The sequence below is a fragment of the Mizuhopecten yessoensis genome, unplaced genomic scaffold, assembly GCF_002113885.1.
Source record: "Mizuhopecten yessoensis strain PY_sf001 unplaced genomic scaffold, ASM211388v2 scaffold5519, whole genome shotgun sequence".
In the NCBI taxonomy this organism is placed as follows: Eukaryota; Metazoa; Mollusca; class Bivalvia; order Pectinida; family Pectinidae; genus Mizuhopecten; species Mizuhopecten yessoensis.
The window spans coordinates 2378441-2396280 of record NW_018406089.1 but is presented as its reverse complement, the minus strand read 5'-3'; the positions used below and the strand labels follow the sequence as shown (position 1 = coordinate 2396280).

At 37.3% G+C, this 17840-nt stretch overlaps 1 protein-coding gene across 2 annotated transcripts; it reads right to left on the bottom strand.

Moving 5' to 3' along the window:
- Positions 1-2290: 2290 nt before the first annotated feature.
- LOC110450863 (soluble scavenger receptor cysteine-rich domain-containing protein SSC5D-like) lies at positions 2291-17550 on the bottom strand. 2 transcript variants are annotated; one of them, XM_021498635.1, is made up of 8 exons: positions 17434-17550; positions 9864-10131; positions 9442-9532; positions 8122-8298; positions 7444-7582; positions 4298-4458; positions 3354-3379; positions 2291-3171 (listed from the first exon to the last, which is right to left on the bottom strand). In XM_021498635.1, exons 1-7 carry the CDS (start codon positions 17502-17504, stop codon positions 3360-3362), a joined length of 927 nt encoding a protein of 308 aa, XP_021354310.1. In that variant the 5' UTR covers positions 17505-17550; the 3' UTR covers positions 2291-3171; positions 3354-3359. The 2 variants fall into 2 exon arrangements, with proteins under 2 accessions (XP_021354310.1, XP_021354311.1); XM_021498636.1 differs by lacking the exon at positions 3354-3379.
- Positions 17551-17840: the final 290 nt, after the last annotated feature.

Sequence of the window (17840 nt, the reverse complement as noted above, 5' to 3'; positions counted from 1 at the left end):
TAGCTAAGTATTCTGTCTTTATACTATAAAGCAAACATACAGTGATGTTTTGTAAGTGAATAGCTAAAGAATTTGTTCCAGGTTTTTTTACTTCTTCTTCTTTTAAATTGCCTATGTAAACTTTAGAAATATGTTCAATCGTCGAAAAAACTGTCCAACAACACAAATAATGTTTTCGTTGTCATTATAATGTAACCGGATGGGACAAGGTGCTGGTTGCCCTCAGGCATAGTATATTTCAGTGAGGTAGCACTATGAAGTCGGCTTCAGATCTACTTGATGCCATCGGAAGGAGGCAAAACACCAATTAATAGTACCGCCTCCAGCATACACTCATACATTACACACACGGGGTACATCCTTAAATGACCTCAGCCGGAAATAATAGGACGCTAAGACGAATACATCAAGGAGAGGTTTGGTTTGGTTTGGTATTGTTTAACGTTCTATCAACAGCTATGGTCATTTAAGGACGGCCTCCCCTGGGAGCAAGATGCATGCGTGGTAGTGAATGAGTGTGTGTTTTGGGAGGCTGCGATATGTTCGTGTTTGTCTGCTTGTGATAGCGCTGAACTGATGTCGACTTTATAGTAGAGGAATTACCATCCAAAATATCATTGGAAGCAATGTGTAAGATAGACAAGGCACAAGGACAGAGCCCTACTGCATTCCGGATAACAATGTTCAATCGAGAACTCCATGATTTCATTGGTTTGTTTTACATTTAAATTGAAGTATTTTTTAATGTTGTCACAAAATCCTTCTTGATAACATAGTTATAGGTACTGCTTATGGACAATTTCTGTCGAGAAATTGACAAGGCAGACAGTGCTTTCTTGGCGTTCTTTATCAACAATGAAGACATCCTCATGGAATAGCGATACGTTTTAGCGGCAGCTGTCGGTGAACTTCTACCTAAATGTGCATGGGCAAAGAAAGTGTTTTAATTTTTGTAAACATACAAGGCCTTTTTTTGGACCCCGGTATAACAGGAATTTCACCTCCTGAATTTTTTCATAGATGTCCTTTTGTATCACATGCGCAAAAATTAAGGCAAAACTTTGACCAAGTGTTTTTTTGGGTACCACAAGGGTAGAGGTAAATTGCCTAGTTTGAGATGTGTCCAGTAGCCATAACTCTTTATAAAACAAAAGGAAAGTGTGAACTGAATATGTATTTTATGTAAGTGTACCCAAATGTTGACTCTCGCACATCTATGACTAAGTATTAAACAAAGCGTAGCTGAATCGAGTCATTTCGGTACATATATAACAACTATTTCATGCAGTGTCGACATCGATGTAAGCTGATCCAGCTTAATGTACATGTATATATATACGCTTACAGCGTAGCCGAATCGACATAAATTTTGTGGACAACTCGTTCACACTTTACACCTTTGTGTGCATACGCTTCACTGGTCATTTGTCTGATGAAGGTGACAGTGTACATACCGTACTAGTCATCGAAACGTCACATAGAAACTCGTATTGGTTGTGCGAAAAGAACTTTTCATAATCCATACATACCAACATGAAGAAGATGTTGTGCGACATTGCAGAGACTTAAATTGATATTGGGCTCCCGTATCAACATCTTTCTTCCTGTCCTGTCTGTGGTATCTTTCTAGACACCCACTCTCATGTTGCTTATGACCTTAGCTTGTGCGAGGACGTTAAACCACATTCATACAAACATCTGTTTAATCTATTTACATATGTTGCTCTGTTGTGCTTGTGATGAAGAGACCGTGTTCGGATCACTCACTTGGTGGTAAGCCTGGACCAAATAAAACGCCTCATTGACGATTGGCTAAGTCCCTCCCCAATACGTCTGGCCCGGTTCTGAACCATTTCAGGTTGATCTTTCTTCCAAATCGGCTTTGTTTGTATTGGAGGTAGTCACGAAGTCTGTCATTCGTTTAGTAGTTACTGCTTTCCCTACAAATTTAATCCCAACGTTTGTATTGTTAAAATTAATATAATCCATTTATCCATAATCGATATTAACAGTATTGCATTTCATGGATGTTTGATTCCCGTAACTGATGTAGCTGGAGCTCATGCAGACATCAAACTCAATATGTCAGTCGCACCTTCCAATTCCTGTGTTAGGACCTCTTGTACAATACCTCCACTATGTCAACTTTTCATTACCGTCTTCTTCATCTATAACTGTCTACGAACCCCCCCACACACACACACACACACGCACACACCAACAATCACTCAAGCACACCCACACAGGAAAAAGGGAAACATATAACACAGGGTACAGTCAATGACTTTTGCAACTTTATTAATCTACTGCAAGATTTTCATCAAACTATATATACTACTAAGCTATTTCAAAATGTTGACCATAGTTGTACATCATATAGGGGCTATCCTCCTTGAACTACAAGAACTTTTAAACGAACCTCTCGCTAACTTTCTCGTGCAAAAAGGGGAACGTACTTAATAAGATAGTGATGTATTAATTGCTATGAGGCCGTCCTTCCGCGGGCTAAATCGAATCACAGTTAGAGCTCTATGTTAAAACTTATTTCAGAACTGTTAACTCAGTATGATGCGTCTGATGAATCCTTGTTAAATGGACGAAATTGCGATATGATGCAGTAAAATGTTTACTTTGCTAGCTTTCAACATGGACAAACAAACGTTTGGAATACGTTTTTCATTTCCTCGGACATCTAGTGGTTATTGCACCTCATTGTTCGTAGTATTTGCCATATTATATTTTAAGATAAGTTCAACGCCTTTGCGAAGCAACCTGTAAGTCATTTAGTAGAAGGAAGGCGAAAGCTACTCGCTATTATTGTAAAACCAAGGTAAACTTAATATAGATAAATATACAGAACAACATTTAAATGCAATTCTAATTGCCTCTAATTGCTTCTGTTTTAAAACGTTTTTAGTTGTTAATCACATATATTCATGTTGCATGTATAACTGTATACGCGAGTTTGCTTTGTTATCTTACTAGCTTGATACATTTCAAGACAGACCGTGCTATATCCCAATATCGGACAGGAGCCGCTTTGAATAGTTAGGGAGTGATTTGCCAATTCTGAGTTAAATGTACTGGACAATAGTTTTCATAAGTAGATGTCAAACACTTGAATCCGGCGACAAAAGAACTAGTGTCTGACATGCTGTCTTCTTCAATTTCCTGAAATAAAAATGAAACAAAATTATGTATAGGAATACTAGATAAACACTGTCATCAGCAATATCAGTTTCATAACCAGAACGGAAACACCAACAGAACAACTTTAATACGTCATACGAGTCAATTTTATTATATACGAAATAACTAGATTTTACAAAATTGACAAATACCTTACCACTCACCTAGATTTACACACGTGTTCCTAAATCTGCAAATAGACATCGAATTTATCTAAAGAGTTAGATACTTCTATGGTGAATTACAACTACTGCTCTTCTATAAGAAAGTTTGCATAAGTGTTTCGAAATATGCAAAAATAATTCATTTTTATATTAGATCAATCTATTTTGTAAATTTTATTATAGTTTTCCCCTTGTGTATGTAAGTTCGTTTTGATCATTTTCTATTTTGATAAAGGTCCTTATGATCTTTGTTGTTTTTGTTTTTGTAAAATGACTTTTATTATACTCAAGATTTTGCAAATTGTCAATTATGAAACTTAAATAATACCACGAACATATTCCGTTTGCGTTAGTTTAGCTATGACATATATTTGAACAAGTCGTTTATTAAGAGGACCACTGTCTGGGTATAGTACAATGTAGCAGTTTGTTTGGAGCTTTAGTCCTCGCAATTGCAAAGATCATATAAAGATGAACGGACAAGTAGATACCGCCAAAAATATAGATACGAAGTGTTGTAAATTGTTGAGCAGATCAATTTTGATAAAAAATATCGCCTTTGGCTAGCTTTTAGGCACGAGTAAGAAAAATAACCACATTTTAAAAGACAGTAACAAAGACAAATGAAAGGTATGCATTTGGTTACGGCCGATGTCTGAAATAATTGAATATTTGAAATATATTGCCGCATAATTCGCATCGATTTGGTCAAAGAAATGACAACCAATTTTATGTTCTATAACGGGTCGATACTTTTACTAGCTCCTGCTATTAACATGTTTGTTGAAGTTGTGTCATCTTAATTGATTAATTAATGATATTGATGTTTTCACAATCGCATTAGTAATATTCATGACATAAAGCACGCGCGAAACGGTATTATGCTGCATGTTGTAATTTTAATAAACAATTCTACAACTATTTTAAAGGGTTATCTCCCTTACCTGTACAATTTACTCCGGCGTTGAAAGGACGCCAATTTTGAAGGATTGGAAACCAATCAATCGGACAGTCAGCTATTTTCAGTTCATTTCCAACGCATTCCCCCGATTTCGACCAAAGCTTCCCAAAGTCGGACTTTAATTTGAGAGTAGCGTTACCACCACTGAATCAAGAAGCCATTGAATGGTAAAATTCATTATATATATATACTAAACATACTTCTACATGGAACAAGGAACGTTATTACATATTTATTAATGTGACAACACAAATATAATGCAATAATAATAATAAAAGGGGACAATTACAGTAATAAAAAAACACGAAAAAGAAACTGAACAGTAAAAGTTTAAAAACTGTACACATAAATACACAGCGAAAATGGCCAAATATCACTATACGAAGAATGTAAAAATTTCAAATTTTATGGTATAATCCAATTGCACGCAGATATTCGAAAATCTATTATTTATTGAGTGGAACAACGTTTCCATATTAGGCACGTCACAATATTGCTCTCGAATCCGTCTAAAATCGGCACACTCGATCAATATGTGAGGCAAAGTCATGTGTTCCTGGCATGACATGAAGACCCTTTGACTATTTTAAGGTGAGGTGATGCCATAATTTCTCCATAACCACTGATTTGAATAGAACTACATTTGAGTGGAAGCATCACTAGGGATTCAAAATTGTACAAATTGAAGGGCTGAGGGGCAGGACCAAAAGTTGTTAATTTAGCCATGTTGCTTTAAGTGAAATTTTCTCTGAATTTAAGAGATAGAAATCAACCATATTAGGTTTGAAGCATTCTTAGACGACGAAGATTTAAAAATGTACAAAAGGCGAGGCTGACTCCACAAGTTATAATTGTCGGGGTCAAAAGAGGGTAGTTTGATTTCTCCTCTGAAACGAAAATACACATTTTAAACATTCTTGACAAAAAGAATTCTTAGGTGGTGGTGATTCAAATAGATTGAGGGGCTGACCCCTAAAGGGGAAAGGTCGTAATTTTGCAATATTCCTTTAATAGACTAATTCTCTGAAACTAAAAGATGGATACCAACCATATTTGCCTAGAAGCATTCTTGGGTACTGGGGATTCAAAATTGTACTAATGAAGGGACTGATCCCCCTTCCCGTAGAGCTGGGTGGGTGGGGGTGGTAAAGGGGGTAATTAACTAACCACTTTCTTCGGTGGTTTAAAAGAGGTAGTTTGGCCATATTGATTTAAGTGACTTCTTCTCTGAAACTAAAAGATATACTTGATTGGTTGATTGTAGAGGGGGTGGTGGGTGGACACGGAAGAAAACCCTCGATTCTGAAGGGGACACACATTAATCATCGCCTCTGACGACCAATCAGTGACATACAGCGGGCCTATTCTTCCCCGAATCTACACAGGTTATTGCAGGACGTGCCTCCGTGTGTGTTTTGTATGCGTGAATGTGTTGAAAGTATTCTTAGGTGGCGGGGAATAAAAAGTCTAGAAGTTGGAGGACTAACCCCTCGCTTGGCTGCTATAAATGACTTAACTCGTATTTGGATCGAAGCCTTTTCAGGTGATCGGGGTTAAGAATTATACCAATTGAGGAGCTAAGAGTTCGGTTTTAGTTTTAATTTTTAACGTCCGTTCAACAGCAAAGGTCATATAAGGACGCGCCTCCGTGTGTGTTATGTGTGTGTGTGTGTGCAGGAGGCAGTATATGTTGGTGTACTTGCCGCCTTGTGATATCGCAGATCTGATGCCGACTTTATAGTGCTTTCTCACTGAAAAACCATGCCGAATGCTGAACGTTAAACAGGGATAACATTTTCCATTTTAAGGACATTAGGTATGTCCCAGCTTGGGAACAGAACTCATTGTCTTCCTCACTAGGCCCAACGCTCGACATTAAAGCCAAAAGTGAGCTAGGAAATAAAAGGTTGTAAGAAGTAGAAAGAAAGACAAAGATCCCGATTTTGAAGGGGATGAGGGAAGGGTCCAGATGGGTAATTTGGCTATATTGAAAGCGACTGAGCACTGTACCAAAAAATGTGTGTTTGTAGGGAGGGGGGTCTGAGCTGTGGGGCGGGGCGGGGCCATAAAGGGTAATCTGGCCAGATTGATTGAAACGTCTTCTTCTCTGAAACAAAGGAATAAATATCAAACATTTGGTAAAAAGCATTCAAATGTGGTGGGGATTCAAAACGGTACAAATGAAGGGTTCATTTTTTTCAGGAACTGAGGGATCGATAGCGATGGTTTTTAGTTTGATGCATNGGGGGAGGGATGAGGGGAGGGGCAGGGCCGAACAGTTATTTTTGACTAGGAAATGATTTCCCCACGCTATTACCCTATATACAATTGCTGAGTATAAGGAGACATATACACAAATTCTACCAGAGTTGCCCCTATGTCTTGTCCAAGCAATAGAGACGTAACTCGCTTTGTCATGCCCTTTAAACTGTTGTAATCCCAACACCATGGCCATATACTTATACAATTACTCGGCACAGATCGACAGATACACATTATGGTATAAGAATGGATTCTGGGGTCCGGCCACACCCCTAGTGACTTGTTCCTTGGTCATAACTTTGAAACTGTGGAGATCCTCACCCTTTAAGGACACGAATGCAGTCAAAATATTCGAATTGAACCTGGGGTCTGGTCACACCCATATGGACTTAGTCCTTGGGCCATAACGTGAAAACCATTGAGATTCCTACCCTATTAACATAATTACAGTTGATGAGCATGAATATTTGGATTCACATATGCTGGTAGGATTGGCCATGGGGACTAATAATAACCCTAAGATCTTATTTAATTGCCATACAACTTTCATTGAGAATTTGGCATGATTACTGAAATATTCAGGTGAGCGATACATGTCATCTTGGCTTCTTGTTACCTCATTATAGATCTGTAATCATATATTTTAAGCTATTTAAGCTATCAATTGTTTCCAAAGTGAAATACCTAGATATATACCTGTCAACCATTACACATTGGAAATACTGCATTGCAAATATATGTAAATTTTAGATAGAGATTACAATGGTATGAAACACGTGCTGATTGGCTGATTCAGTTTCGCAAGTCCTGAAGCAGCAGATCAATTTTGGTTTCCGTCATAAAAATCCACTAGAAGTACAAACATACCTATATCCGAGTTGTCTGCAGGCAACTGCAGCGTCATTGGCGTACCAGCTGGCACCAATGACCTTACCCCAGACACCATCGCGGTAAATTTCGACTCGACCCTCGGTTTGGTTGGTACCGCTGTCTAATCTTACACTGTCTAATCAAAATAAGGATATCAATCACAAATTAATACCATAGAGTGCATTGAAAACAGCTGAGTTATTTACCTCTGTATATATTTTTTTTCTTCAGTTTTTGAACCCTCGAAAAATCTTCTCTACTCGTTCATTTGGTTACGATTGTAATATTAATTATTTCATCCAGATAGGTAAATTGTGCATTTTCCCTCAGAACATAAAAGTAAAGATATGTTACAAAAGTGTCCATATATGAAACACGTATCGAAATGGCACATTTCAATTACCAAATCAAAATTCGCGCAATTTCAAAATAGTGAAGAAATAGCATTGAAAACAACTAAATCTTAATACTACATGACTACTGGTCACAGGATATTTGGTTTGCTACAGTTTAGGAATGCGGCGTCAACGGATAGCAAGATCCATCTAGATAAAAAGACATTTGCTTCAGTCAACCAGTGATATAACGTTTTCAGTAAATTGCTTTTAAGGTTTTACTTAATCTTTCATGCCAACTTGAGAAAAAACACCTAAAAATGAAACACAATTTTATTACCCTGAAAGCACTGCGCAATAGAGCTAGATGAGGACCATTGACCATTCGGAAGGCAGATACCATTCAGATTTTCCGTACAGTTGAAATCTGGATTGCACTTGTATGTGACAGCATCACGAACACTTCTTGAAGTAGACGTTGTGTAACATGAAGGCACAGATGGTGTTGCTGGGCAGTCTAATAACAAACATATGTAAACATGTTAGTACCAACAGTTTGAAGGGTCTACTAAAACCCCTAAAATAGAGAAGACGCTGAAAATATGTATCTCCCAACGAAAACCATCCCTGCAGGTCGGGGATCGAGAAAATAATAAACCTGTTGTTACCCACTGCATGTATCCTAAAAGACGGCCAATTTGGGAATCCCCCAGATTTATGCTTTTGTAACCTCGGACATGTGGGACTACCAAGTTATAAAAAGGCAGATAATATCGCGAACACAGCACTATTACATCCATCTGTTGATTTTTAACTTCATTTTACTTCTTTTAAACCACTCATAACAACATTTATAAGACCACAGTGGCAAAATAATTGCAATCAATGCGTAGATAACAAATTTCATTATATTAAACTCGATATCGGTGAATGGCATCCCAGCTACAGAGAGAAAGGCGCTTTCAATATTCAAATTGACATTGTCTTTTACCTTTGAGTTTAAGGTTTAAAACATGTTTGACCCCTGTGGCCTTGACTATAAGTCAAGGTCATTCATTTAAACAAACTTGGTAGCCCTTCCTCCCAGCATGTTACTAGCAACATATCATCACCTTTGGCCTCTTTGTTGTTCACCAGAAGTTGTTTTAAAGGTTTTAAACAAATAAGACACCTGTGACCTTGAATATAAGTTAAGGTCATTCATTTGAACATACATGGTAGCCCTTCATCCAAGCATGTTACTGGCCAAATATCATCACCCTAGGCCTCTTGATTATTCAGAAGAGGTCGTTAAAAGATTTTAACATATTTGACCCCTGTGACCATGAAAATAGATGAAGGTCAGTCATTTATACAAACTTGGTAGCTCTTTATCCCAGCATGCTACTTGCAAAATATCATTCCCCTAGGCCATTTTGTTACTGAGAAGCAATTGTTTAAAGTAAAAAGTTGACGACGGACGCAGCATCATGGCATCATGGCATCATTCAAACCAGTTGAATTATCTAATATTTAAAATTACGGATCTTTAAAAAGTCGCAATGAAAAACAATTTTGCAAGGTTCCCCAAGTTTGCTAGCCTCCAATGTCCGTGTCTGCGATCCGTGCTAGGTCTACCTCCAAAAAGGGAAATGTCTATTGGTTTGTCCCCCATACTTACATTTTATCATGCTGGTTTGTCCCCCGTTTCTTAAAGGAACGCATTCGTTGAGTTCAGGAATGCTAACATTTGAACAGGATCCAAGTTTTCCCTACAAAATATAATATTAATTTCCCTATGAATCAATATTAAATTCCCTATAAAATATAACAAACGTTAAGTATGCTAGCATTTCTCCATCAACATATACATACAACATATAAGAATTATTGTTATACATGTATTTATGATAAAGTACCAACTAGTTGAAAACGACTCACCAATTTTCTTATCTCATACATTTGTGTGTCAATCTAATTGACAGGGCTTGGTTGAAACGAAGATGTTATTCGCAGGTAGACCTCAAGTGGACTACAGAAAACATATTTTGAAACTATGTTACAAGCCAAATGATAAAGAAGAAAACCGGAAGTGCTACTTACATTGACAAATGTTATATCTGATGTGGATACCCATCCCGCGGAATCCAATACAACAGTAGCAGCTTGTTCTACAAGCTCACAGGTGCGAGCGCCCTTGTGGTAATTGATGGCGATGCATCGTCCCTCCAACGCACACATCTTCCCGCACTGGAGAGTACCGTACGGTGCAGCTGTGTGGTACGCCACTCTCCTTGTGTCGTCATCAAAATGGACGTGGTTTATGATACTCAAGTGTACGCTAGATATCAACAGCAGCACAAAGGTGATACTGAAACATACATATGTAAGACTATTGGATTTATGAACAACGCTAGTACTCATTATAATTATACCACTTTACGGTTCGGCAATTAACAGAGCATAAAAAGATGAGAAATCACAGTTGCTTAGAAAATATACATGTATAATCTATATCGTTCGGTCATGCAATATAAAATGAAAGTTATTGCGTTGTGGAACGTTTTGCTTCTTTCGCGTAGAGTTAATCAGTTTAAACAAATGCAAAACTTTGAAAATAAAACTTGCAACTGGCAGGTTCGGTAGACGCAAAACTTTCTACATGCGAAATTTTTGTCTTAGAGGATGAACATAAGACACACATATGGAGATGCATCTTAAGCTTGATTGGAAAAGTGAGCGTTTGCCATGGTGTGGCGTCCGTCGTCAATATTCCACTTTAAACAATTTCTTCTTAATAACCAAAAGGCCTAGGGTGATGATATTTGGCCAGAGGCAAACTTGGATGAAGGGCTACCAGGTTGGTTCAAATGAACGACCTTTACGTTTATTGAAGGTTACAGAGATAAAATATGTTCAAAACTTTAAACGACTTCTGCTTTATAACCAAAAAGCCCAGGATGTTAATATTAGGCCGGTAGCATGCTAGGATAAAGGGCTACCAAGTTTGTTCAAATGAATGACCTTCACTAATATTCAAGGTCACAGGGGTCAAATATGTTAAAATCATAAAACAACTTCTTCTCAATAACCAAAATGCCCTGGATGTTGTGTTTAGTCAGTAGCAGACTAAGATGAAGGGCTACCAAGTTTGTTTAAATGAATGACCTTGACTTATATATAACGTCACAGGGGTTAAATATGTTCAAAATCTTTTAAATGACTTATGAATAACAAAAAGTCGTAGGATGTTTTTTGGCCCGTAACAAGATGGATTGAACGGCTACCAAGGTAACAGGGGTCAAATATGTTAAAATCTTTAATTAACTTCTTCTGAATAAACACGGGTCCAGAATGTTTATATTTAGTCAGTAGCATGCTTGGATAAAGGCCTATCTTCGTTCAAGGTCACAAAAATCATATGTGCTAAAATAAATATTTTCTTTGGGGAGTCAGACAACGATATGTTTCCTTGCTTTATTTGTTTAGAGTTAACGATATAAAATGATAAGAGTTGTCAAGATAAAGATTTTAACAAAAGGTCATAACTCCTTAAAAAGGGTCGAAATGAAAATATACTACCCTGATGCACGACATTAGGGGGTAATTACCATATCTGTAAACTTGCATTGAAATCGTCTTAGTAGTTCATGAGACAGACAGGTTGTTTTCAACTCCGTAACTCTTTTTTAAAGGGTCGAAATGAAAACATACTACTTGGATGCACAATATCAGGGGCAGTTACCATATCTGTAAACTTCCGATGAAATTGGCCCCTTAGTTTTGGAGAAGTTGTCTGCACAAGCATTTTTCAATAAAAGGGCCATTTCTCTGTAAAAAAGGGTCAGATTGAAAAAAATATACCTTTCTGCACAACATCAGTTGGTAGTTATCATATCTGAAAACTTTCGCTGAAATCGACACCTTCGTTTTGGAGGACATGTCCAGACAAGGACTTTTCAACAAAGGGCCGTAACTTTGTAAAAAAAAGAAGGTCAGAATGAAATAATGCTAGTACCTGCATGCACAACATCAGGTGGTAGTTATTATATCTGAAAACTTTCGCTGAAATTGACACCTTCGTTTTGGAGGACATGTCCAGACAAGGACTTTTCAACAAAGGGCCGTAACTTTGCAAAAAAAAGAAGGTCAGAATGAAATAATGCTAGTATCTGCATGCACAACATCAGGTGGGAGTTATTATATCTGAAAACTTTCGTTGAAATCGGCTCCTTCGTTTTGGAGGACATGTCCAGACAAGGACTTTTCAACAAAGGGCCGTAACTTTGTAAAAAAAGAAGGTCAGAATGAAATAGTGCTAGTACCTGCATGTACAACATCAGGTGGTAGTTATCATATCTGGAAACTTTCGTTGAAATTAGTCCATTACTGTAGAAGAAGTTGTCCTGACATTTGTTTCTACGGACAGGCAAGCTGATTCCAGTAAGTAGTTCTCCGGAGGAAAGATTACTTGGCAGAATACTTACCCATTATTAATGCTGCGCATAACTTTAAAACATGCATAACATAATAAAGTGTTTTGGTATTACACAAAAACAGAAAATGTATCGGTATTTCCCAGTAATAAACATTGTAATCAAATCTGTATGATTATGTTAAATTGGGCATTGATCATTTTTGGCAAGCTAAAAAATTACTTTACCGGTTTTGATATTACATAACAAGAGGCCGATGGGCATTAATGGTCACCTGAGTTCTGATGAATTTATACAGAGAGTTGATTTTTGTTTTTAAAACATGAACAGAAATATTATTCAAAGTGACAAAATCAATAAACCACCTTATTCAATATCTATCATACAGATTGAAGACTGGAAAGTATTTGAAACTAGGACCTCTGATTCTAAACAAGGAAAATGAAGAATTTTTAGGACACTGACTCCTTAGGGCCCGACTTACAGCCATTGGGGGTAGGGCTGGCTCAAAATTTCCAAAGTATCAAACTGTCAATGCAGGGTTATAATTCCAATCAAGTTATCAACATGTCATAATAAATATTGCCCCCCCCCCCCCTCTCAGCCTATCAGCCCCTGGGGGTCAGTCAATGCTGATTTGTTCATAACATCACACTGCTATTCCATACTGATAATGCTAACTAAGTTTTAATTAATTTCAATGGAAATTAAACAAATGCTGGTCCAAAATGTGTTTTCCCTGTATAAACTATAGTAAAGTTTACCCCCTCCCCAGGGGGAAACGTGTGACCCCAGGGTCATGAAATTCACAATTGTGGTAGAGCACATTAAAACCCTTCAATCTATGCAGAGTGTTTGATTCTACCATATCTGGGTCTTGAGAAAAAGATTCTTGAAATATTAGTCAATTTGACCCTTTTTGGCCCCGCCACTCAGGTCACTGGAGGCTGGGGACCATATAATTCACATTTTTGGCTGACCTTTGGTCATGAAAGGTTTCTGCGAAATTTCATTGAAATTTGTTCAGGGATGTTAGAGGAGAAGTTGAAAATGTAAATTGTTAATGGACGCACGACGGACGACGACGGACAAAAGGCGATTATAAAAGGTCACTCAGGTGACCTAAAAATCGTCTGTTTTAAAGAAGTTTAAAATATTAATATAGACTACCATTATAACTATATATATATAATTATTTTCTAATTAAAAGTATCACTACGTTTACTTCATGTATAGCAATATGACATATTTAGTATCAAAAGCATAGTAACTTTATACACTGTACACTATCATAAGTCATTTTCAAAACAATATTTGCTTGTGACATTTATCTGTTATTTGGTTAAGAAACCCCGTCACTCAAACTGGTGTTACATTTGTATGCAAGGAGGTCCACTACGGTTATCAGTAGTAATTATGAATAATGATGTCCGCAGTAATTGATCATTTTTATGTATCTACATATGGCAAAAGAATAAAAGAAATCAAAGTGGGGGCCAAATGTTGACCCCACCTATGCACGAATCATATTTATGATCGTACTCAGTCTGAGACCTGTCAATATGTATGTGCATAACGAATTTCATCAAAAGCGACCGGTTATTATTACGGTATTTGTTGTACGTAAACGAATTAGCCAATTAAATGTTTGTAACGTCATGTATTGTACTTGAATGTGCATGGATCACATTCACGGTTGAACGCGGTTTCCAGCCTGTTTATATGTGCATACAAACATATTAAATGTCATTGAAATCGACCATTTTTTTAGTGCAGATATTACACGGAAACCAATAACGCGATCACAAAAGTGTGACCTCAATAAATTGGCGTAAATAAACACGGGGTCGCATTCACGACCGAAGTCATCCTGGGGGGCGGGGGTTAATAGAATCACGCCGGCGTCGGAGTCCCACTTAACTGAGGTTTTTGGTAATATTTTCTAAGGCAGTGTTGATTCATCCCACTCTGTTGTCTACTGTCTATTTGAAGGTTAAGGCATTATAACGGAGTGTAAGTAATTTGTAGAACCATATTTTAGGGGCCAAACAACAGCTCAATTGCACTTAGCTAAAGATTTTTGGCAAGATTTGGGTTAAAGATTTTGGGCAAGTTCATATGTGCAGTGTTTGATCACCACCTTCATTATGCTGATGATTGTTATAAGGTTAAAGTATCTATGTTCAGTTAATCAACGTGCTGATCAATAATTTCATACTGTAGGGGTTAAAAACATATCAATTTGATTTAGGTTTTGGGAAAGTTTTTATGTACAGTGTTGGACCTCCACCATCAAAACGGTTTTAACTATTTCATGTTTTCTGGGACCCTCTCTTCTTTCGAAATGTACAACATGTCAAAATACAGCAAAACCTCATTATATTGCCAACATTTGTTGAAACAAATTTTGGCATTATAAAGGGATTTGGCTATAAATTGAGGGAAATTATTAAAAAAACAATTAGGGAGCTCAAATTATTGTAGGCGAGGTGGCAAATGAAATGACAGGCATTTTATCTGTACATGTGTTTCTATTGATATTTGCTGTCTTATAAAAACATATATCACCAATAGGAGAGCTATGTTGTTCTCCAACAGCTATTGTCAGGGCTAGTTTTGGTTTTATTTTGTTTAACGTCCTATTAACAGCTTAGGTCATTTAGGAAACAGTCTTCATGTGTGTTGTGTAAGCGTGCAAATTTGTACATGTTTGTGTGCAGGAGACATGGTATGTTGGTGTAATTGCCTCCTTGTAATAGTGCTTTCTCATTGAAACACCCTGCCGAAGGCACCCGGAACAGCATTCCGCCAATTATACTGACAACGGTTGAACCCGTTGTTGCCTTTACTCTCCATTCTGAACGTTAAGCATGGAAAAACAACTACCATTTTTAAGGACTTTGTTATGTCCCGGCCTGGCGATAGAACCCATTGACCTCTTCACCTGGGTGAACGTTCAACATTAAAGCCAGAAGAGAGGTATTGCCAAGCAAGGCGTAATGAAATAAAAGGTGGTAAGAAGTAGAAGAAAGAAAAAGATCCCAAATGTTGCAGTGGGTGCTGCAGAATTATTTTGATCGGTTTTGTGTCCCCAAGTCTGGCACAAAAGCAAATCCCCAATTCGGCAGATGGGTTCCCACCTTAGTCGCCTCTTACGATACTTGCAGCGGGTAACAGCAGATGCATTCTTTTCTAGATCCCCGACATGCAGTGACAGTTAATCGCTAGTTGACAACCTTATTAAGCAATACTATAGTAGTAATGTAGTTACTATGCAAGGATCACACTCGAGCTCTTCCTCCCACACGTAAGTATGTATGCATGTGCATACCGCACTTGACGCACCAGTTTTCATAGGTCACAGTACGAGAACTTGGGACACACACCAATGATTCTGTCTCCGACCATAGTGAGCTTGACAGCTGATACAGAGTAATAGGCTCCTGTGTGCACACGAGCATACCCTGCCTCCTGCATACACACACGCAAGCACGCATACACTACATACATGGAGGCACGTCCTTAAATGACCTTAGCTGTTAAAATCAGGGCCTTGTACGTGTTCACCAACAAAACATAATAAAACCAAACCAATCAAGATACAAGGCGGTAAAATGCTTGCGGAGTTTATAGTAACCGAGGTTTGTTGAGTCCTAGATGACCATATTTATTGAGTATTGGCACGGTTCATAATATATACATTATTAAGATTTCCTAATTTCAAATTAACCAGCACTCTTCTAAATATTTAAATTAAAAAACTGAAGGGTTTTGCACAACTGCTCCTGTTTCAACAGTAGTTCAGACAAATTCGATTTCTAATATTTTGGCACCTAGCATCACCTATGAGACTTACAAGGATGAAACAGATTAATAATTGTATTTTTTTTTTTTTTTTTTTTTTTTTTTTTCAGATTGTATTTATTACCCAATTTTGAAGGTGCAATCTCATTTGCGCGTGTTATAGGACTTTCGTCCTATAACACGCGCATATATTACACAAACGGAGGCGCATCCTTAAGCGGTAAATTACAGGCTGATCCTGAATTTAAATGGGTAGCAGTTACGAATGGCTTGCCCGTTGCCAGTATACTGTGAAAGCTGAAATGCTCTGCTTGGTGCCTTTGTCATGACATTTTAGTGAAACAGCCTTTGCAGCCAGTATCAGGTCACCGCTACCAGAAGGATGCAGTACACCAATATGACATACACGGAAGGACGTCCTTAAATGACCTAATCGTCGAAAGTACAAGTACGCTTAACAATATAAGCAAAACTAAATGTGTAGTGGTAAGACATCGGTTTCCCGTTGTCAGTATTATGTGATCGGATGAAATACCGTGCTATGTGTTAAGGCATGGTATTTCTGTGGGTAATACTCAATCTGGCATTAAATCTTGGCTATCGCAATGAGGCAAATACACCAACATTCTGCGTCGGGTTCACACAGAGAAGCACGTCTTACAATGAGCATAGCTGTTTTTAGTTCGCAACACCCTATAAATCAAGGCAACTCAGGCGATGTATGGTTAATGAAAGATATATACCATGTATCTTGTATTTTTACTGTTTAAAATAAAAATAACATCAAACAAACGTTCTTATTATCATTACTAAGTGCTTAATGGCCCATCAACACAGAATAGGTCACAAACGCCAACAAATGGTCGACAAAACCAAATGAGGAAAAAGAACAAACAAATTAAAAACATAAAAGGCAAACGTCAACTTGAATATTTAAAGTGGCTTTGGTGACTCATGTTTTTAAAAAGACTAACAGCTTTGGTGACTCATGTTTTAAAAAAAAGACAAACAGCTTTCAGATAACATAAATTTGTTAAGAGATTAAGACATGTAGAAAACAAACGTCAACTTGATATTGATTCATAAGACCAACAGCTTTCAGAAAGTTAAATTGAACATAAAACATGTAACGTTGTTATGAAAATGTCACCGAGTTGGCTGCTGGTCGATGCATTCTGTATCACGTGTAATTTGATGTTAAATATGATCTGTATTAATAAATTGATACTTTAATTTAGGGTTCCTCCGTATGACCTTAGCTGTTAATAGGACATTAATCAAAATGAAATTAAACCAAACCAAAACAACCCGTGTTAAAAAATCATTTGTTTTTGTTTTCAATCGTTAACCTTTTGTATGTAAAGAAATAACAACATTTAATGAATCTAGGAGTGTTAAATAGAAATAGAAACATGCGAGAGTTCTTTTCTTACCTGAGCCTGATGAGTCGTTTCATCTTTCCGGCGCTCCGATTTTCCGTTTGAAATATCTCTGGGCTGAGCATTTCATGATATGAATAGCTTAGCTATCTAAAAACAAGTGCGGTGCGGATCTCAACATTGATGCAATTTAAACAGCAAAATTGCTTTTACGTATAATGAGTTTTTATTATTTCAAAATATAAATAACACGCAACTACGCAATCATTTAAATCGTGTAATTTATTAATGTTGATATCACAACACTTCTGACGACATCATCTGAAAGGACGTGAAACCCGATACAAGCACCCAACCGGACAAAAGCGTTTGTATCTACTATGTTTAACGGCCCATCGACAATTTTAATCAATAGACATTCACAAAAAGCTGAATACATAAATACAAGAAACAAAAGGTTC

Bases quoted from the DNA above. Each gene is read 5' to 3' on its own strand.
- LOC110450863 (XM_021498635.1), bottom strand. From the start codon at position 17,504: ATGCTCAGCCCAGAGATATTTCAAACGGAAAATCGGAGCGCCGGAAAG. The intron at 10,132-17,433 runs GTAAGAAAAGAA...TGTATGTTTCAG, and splicing joins AAACGACTCATCAGGCTCAG to TATCACCTTTGTGCTGCTGT. The intron at 4,459-7,443 runs GTATGTTTGTAC...TTCTTGATTCAG, and splicing joins TGCAGACAACTCGGATATAG to TGGTGGTAACGCTACTCTCA.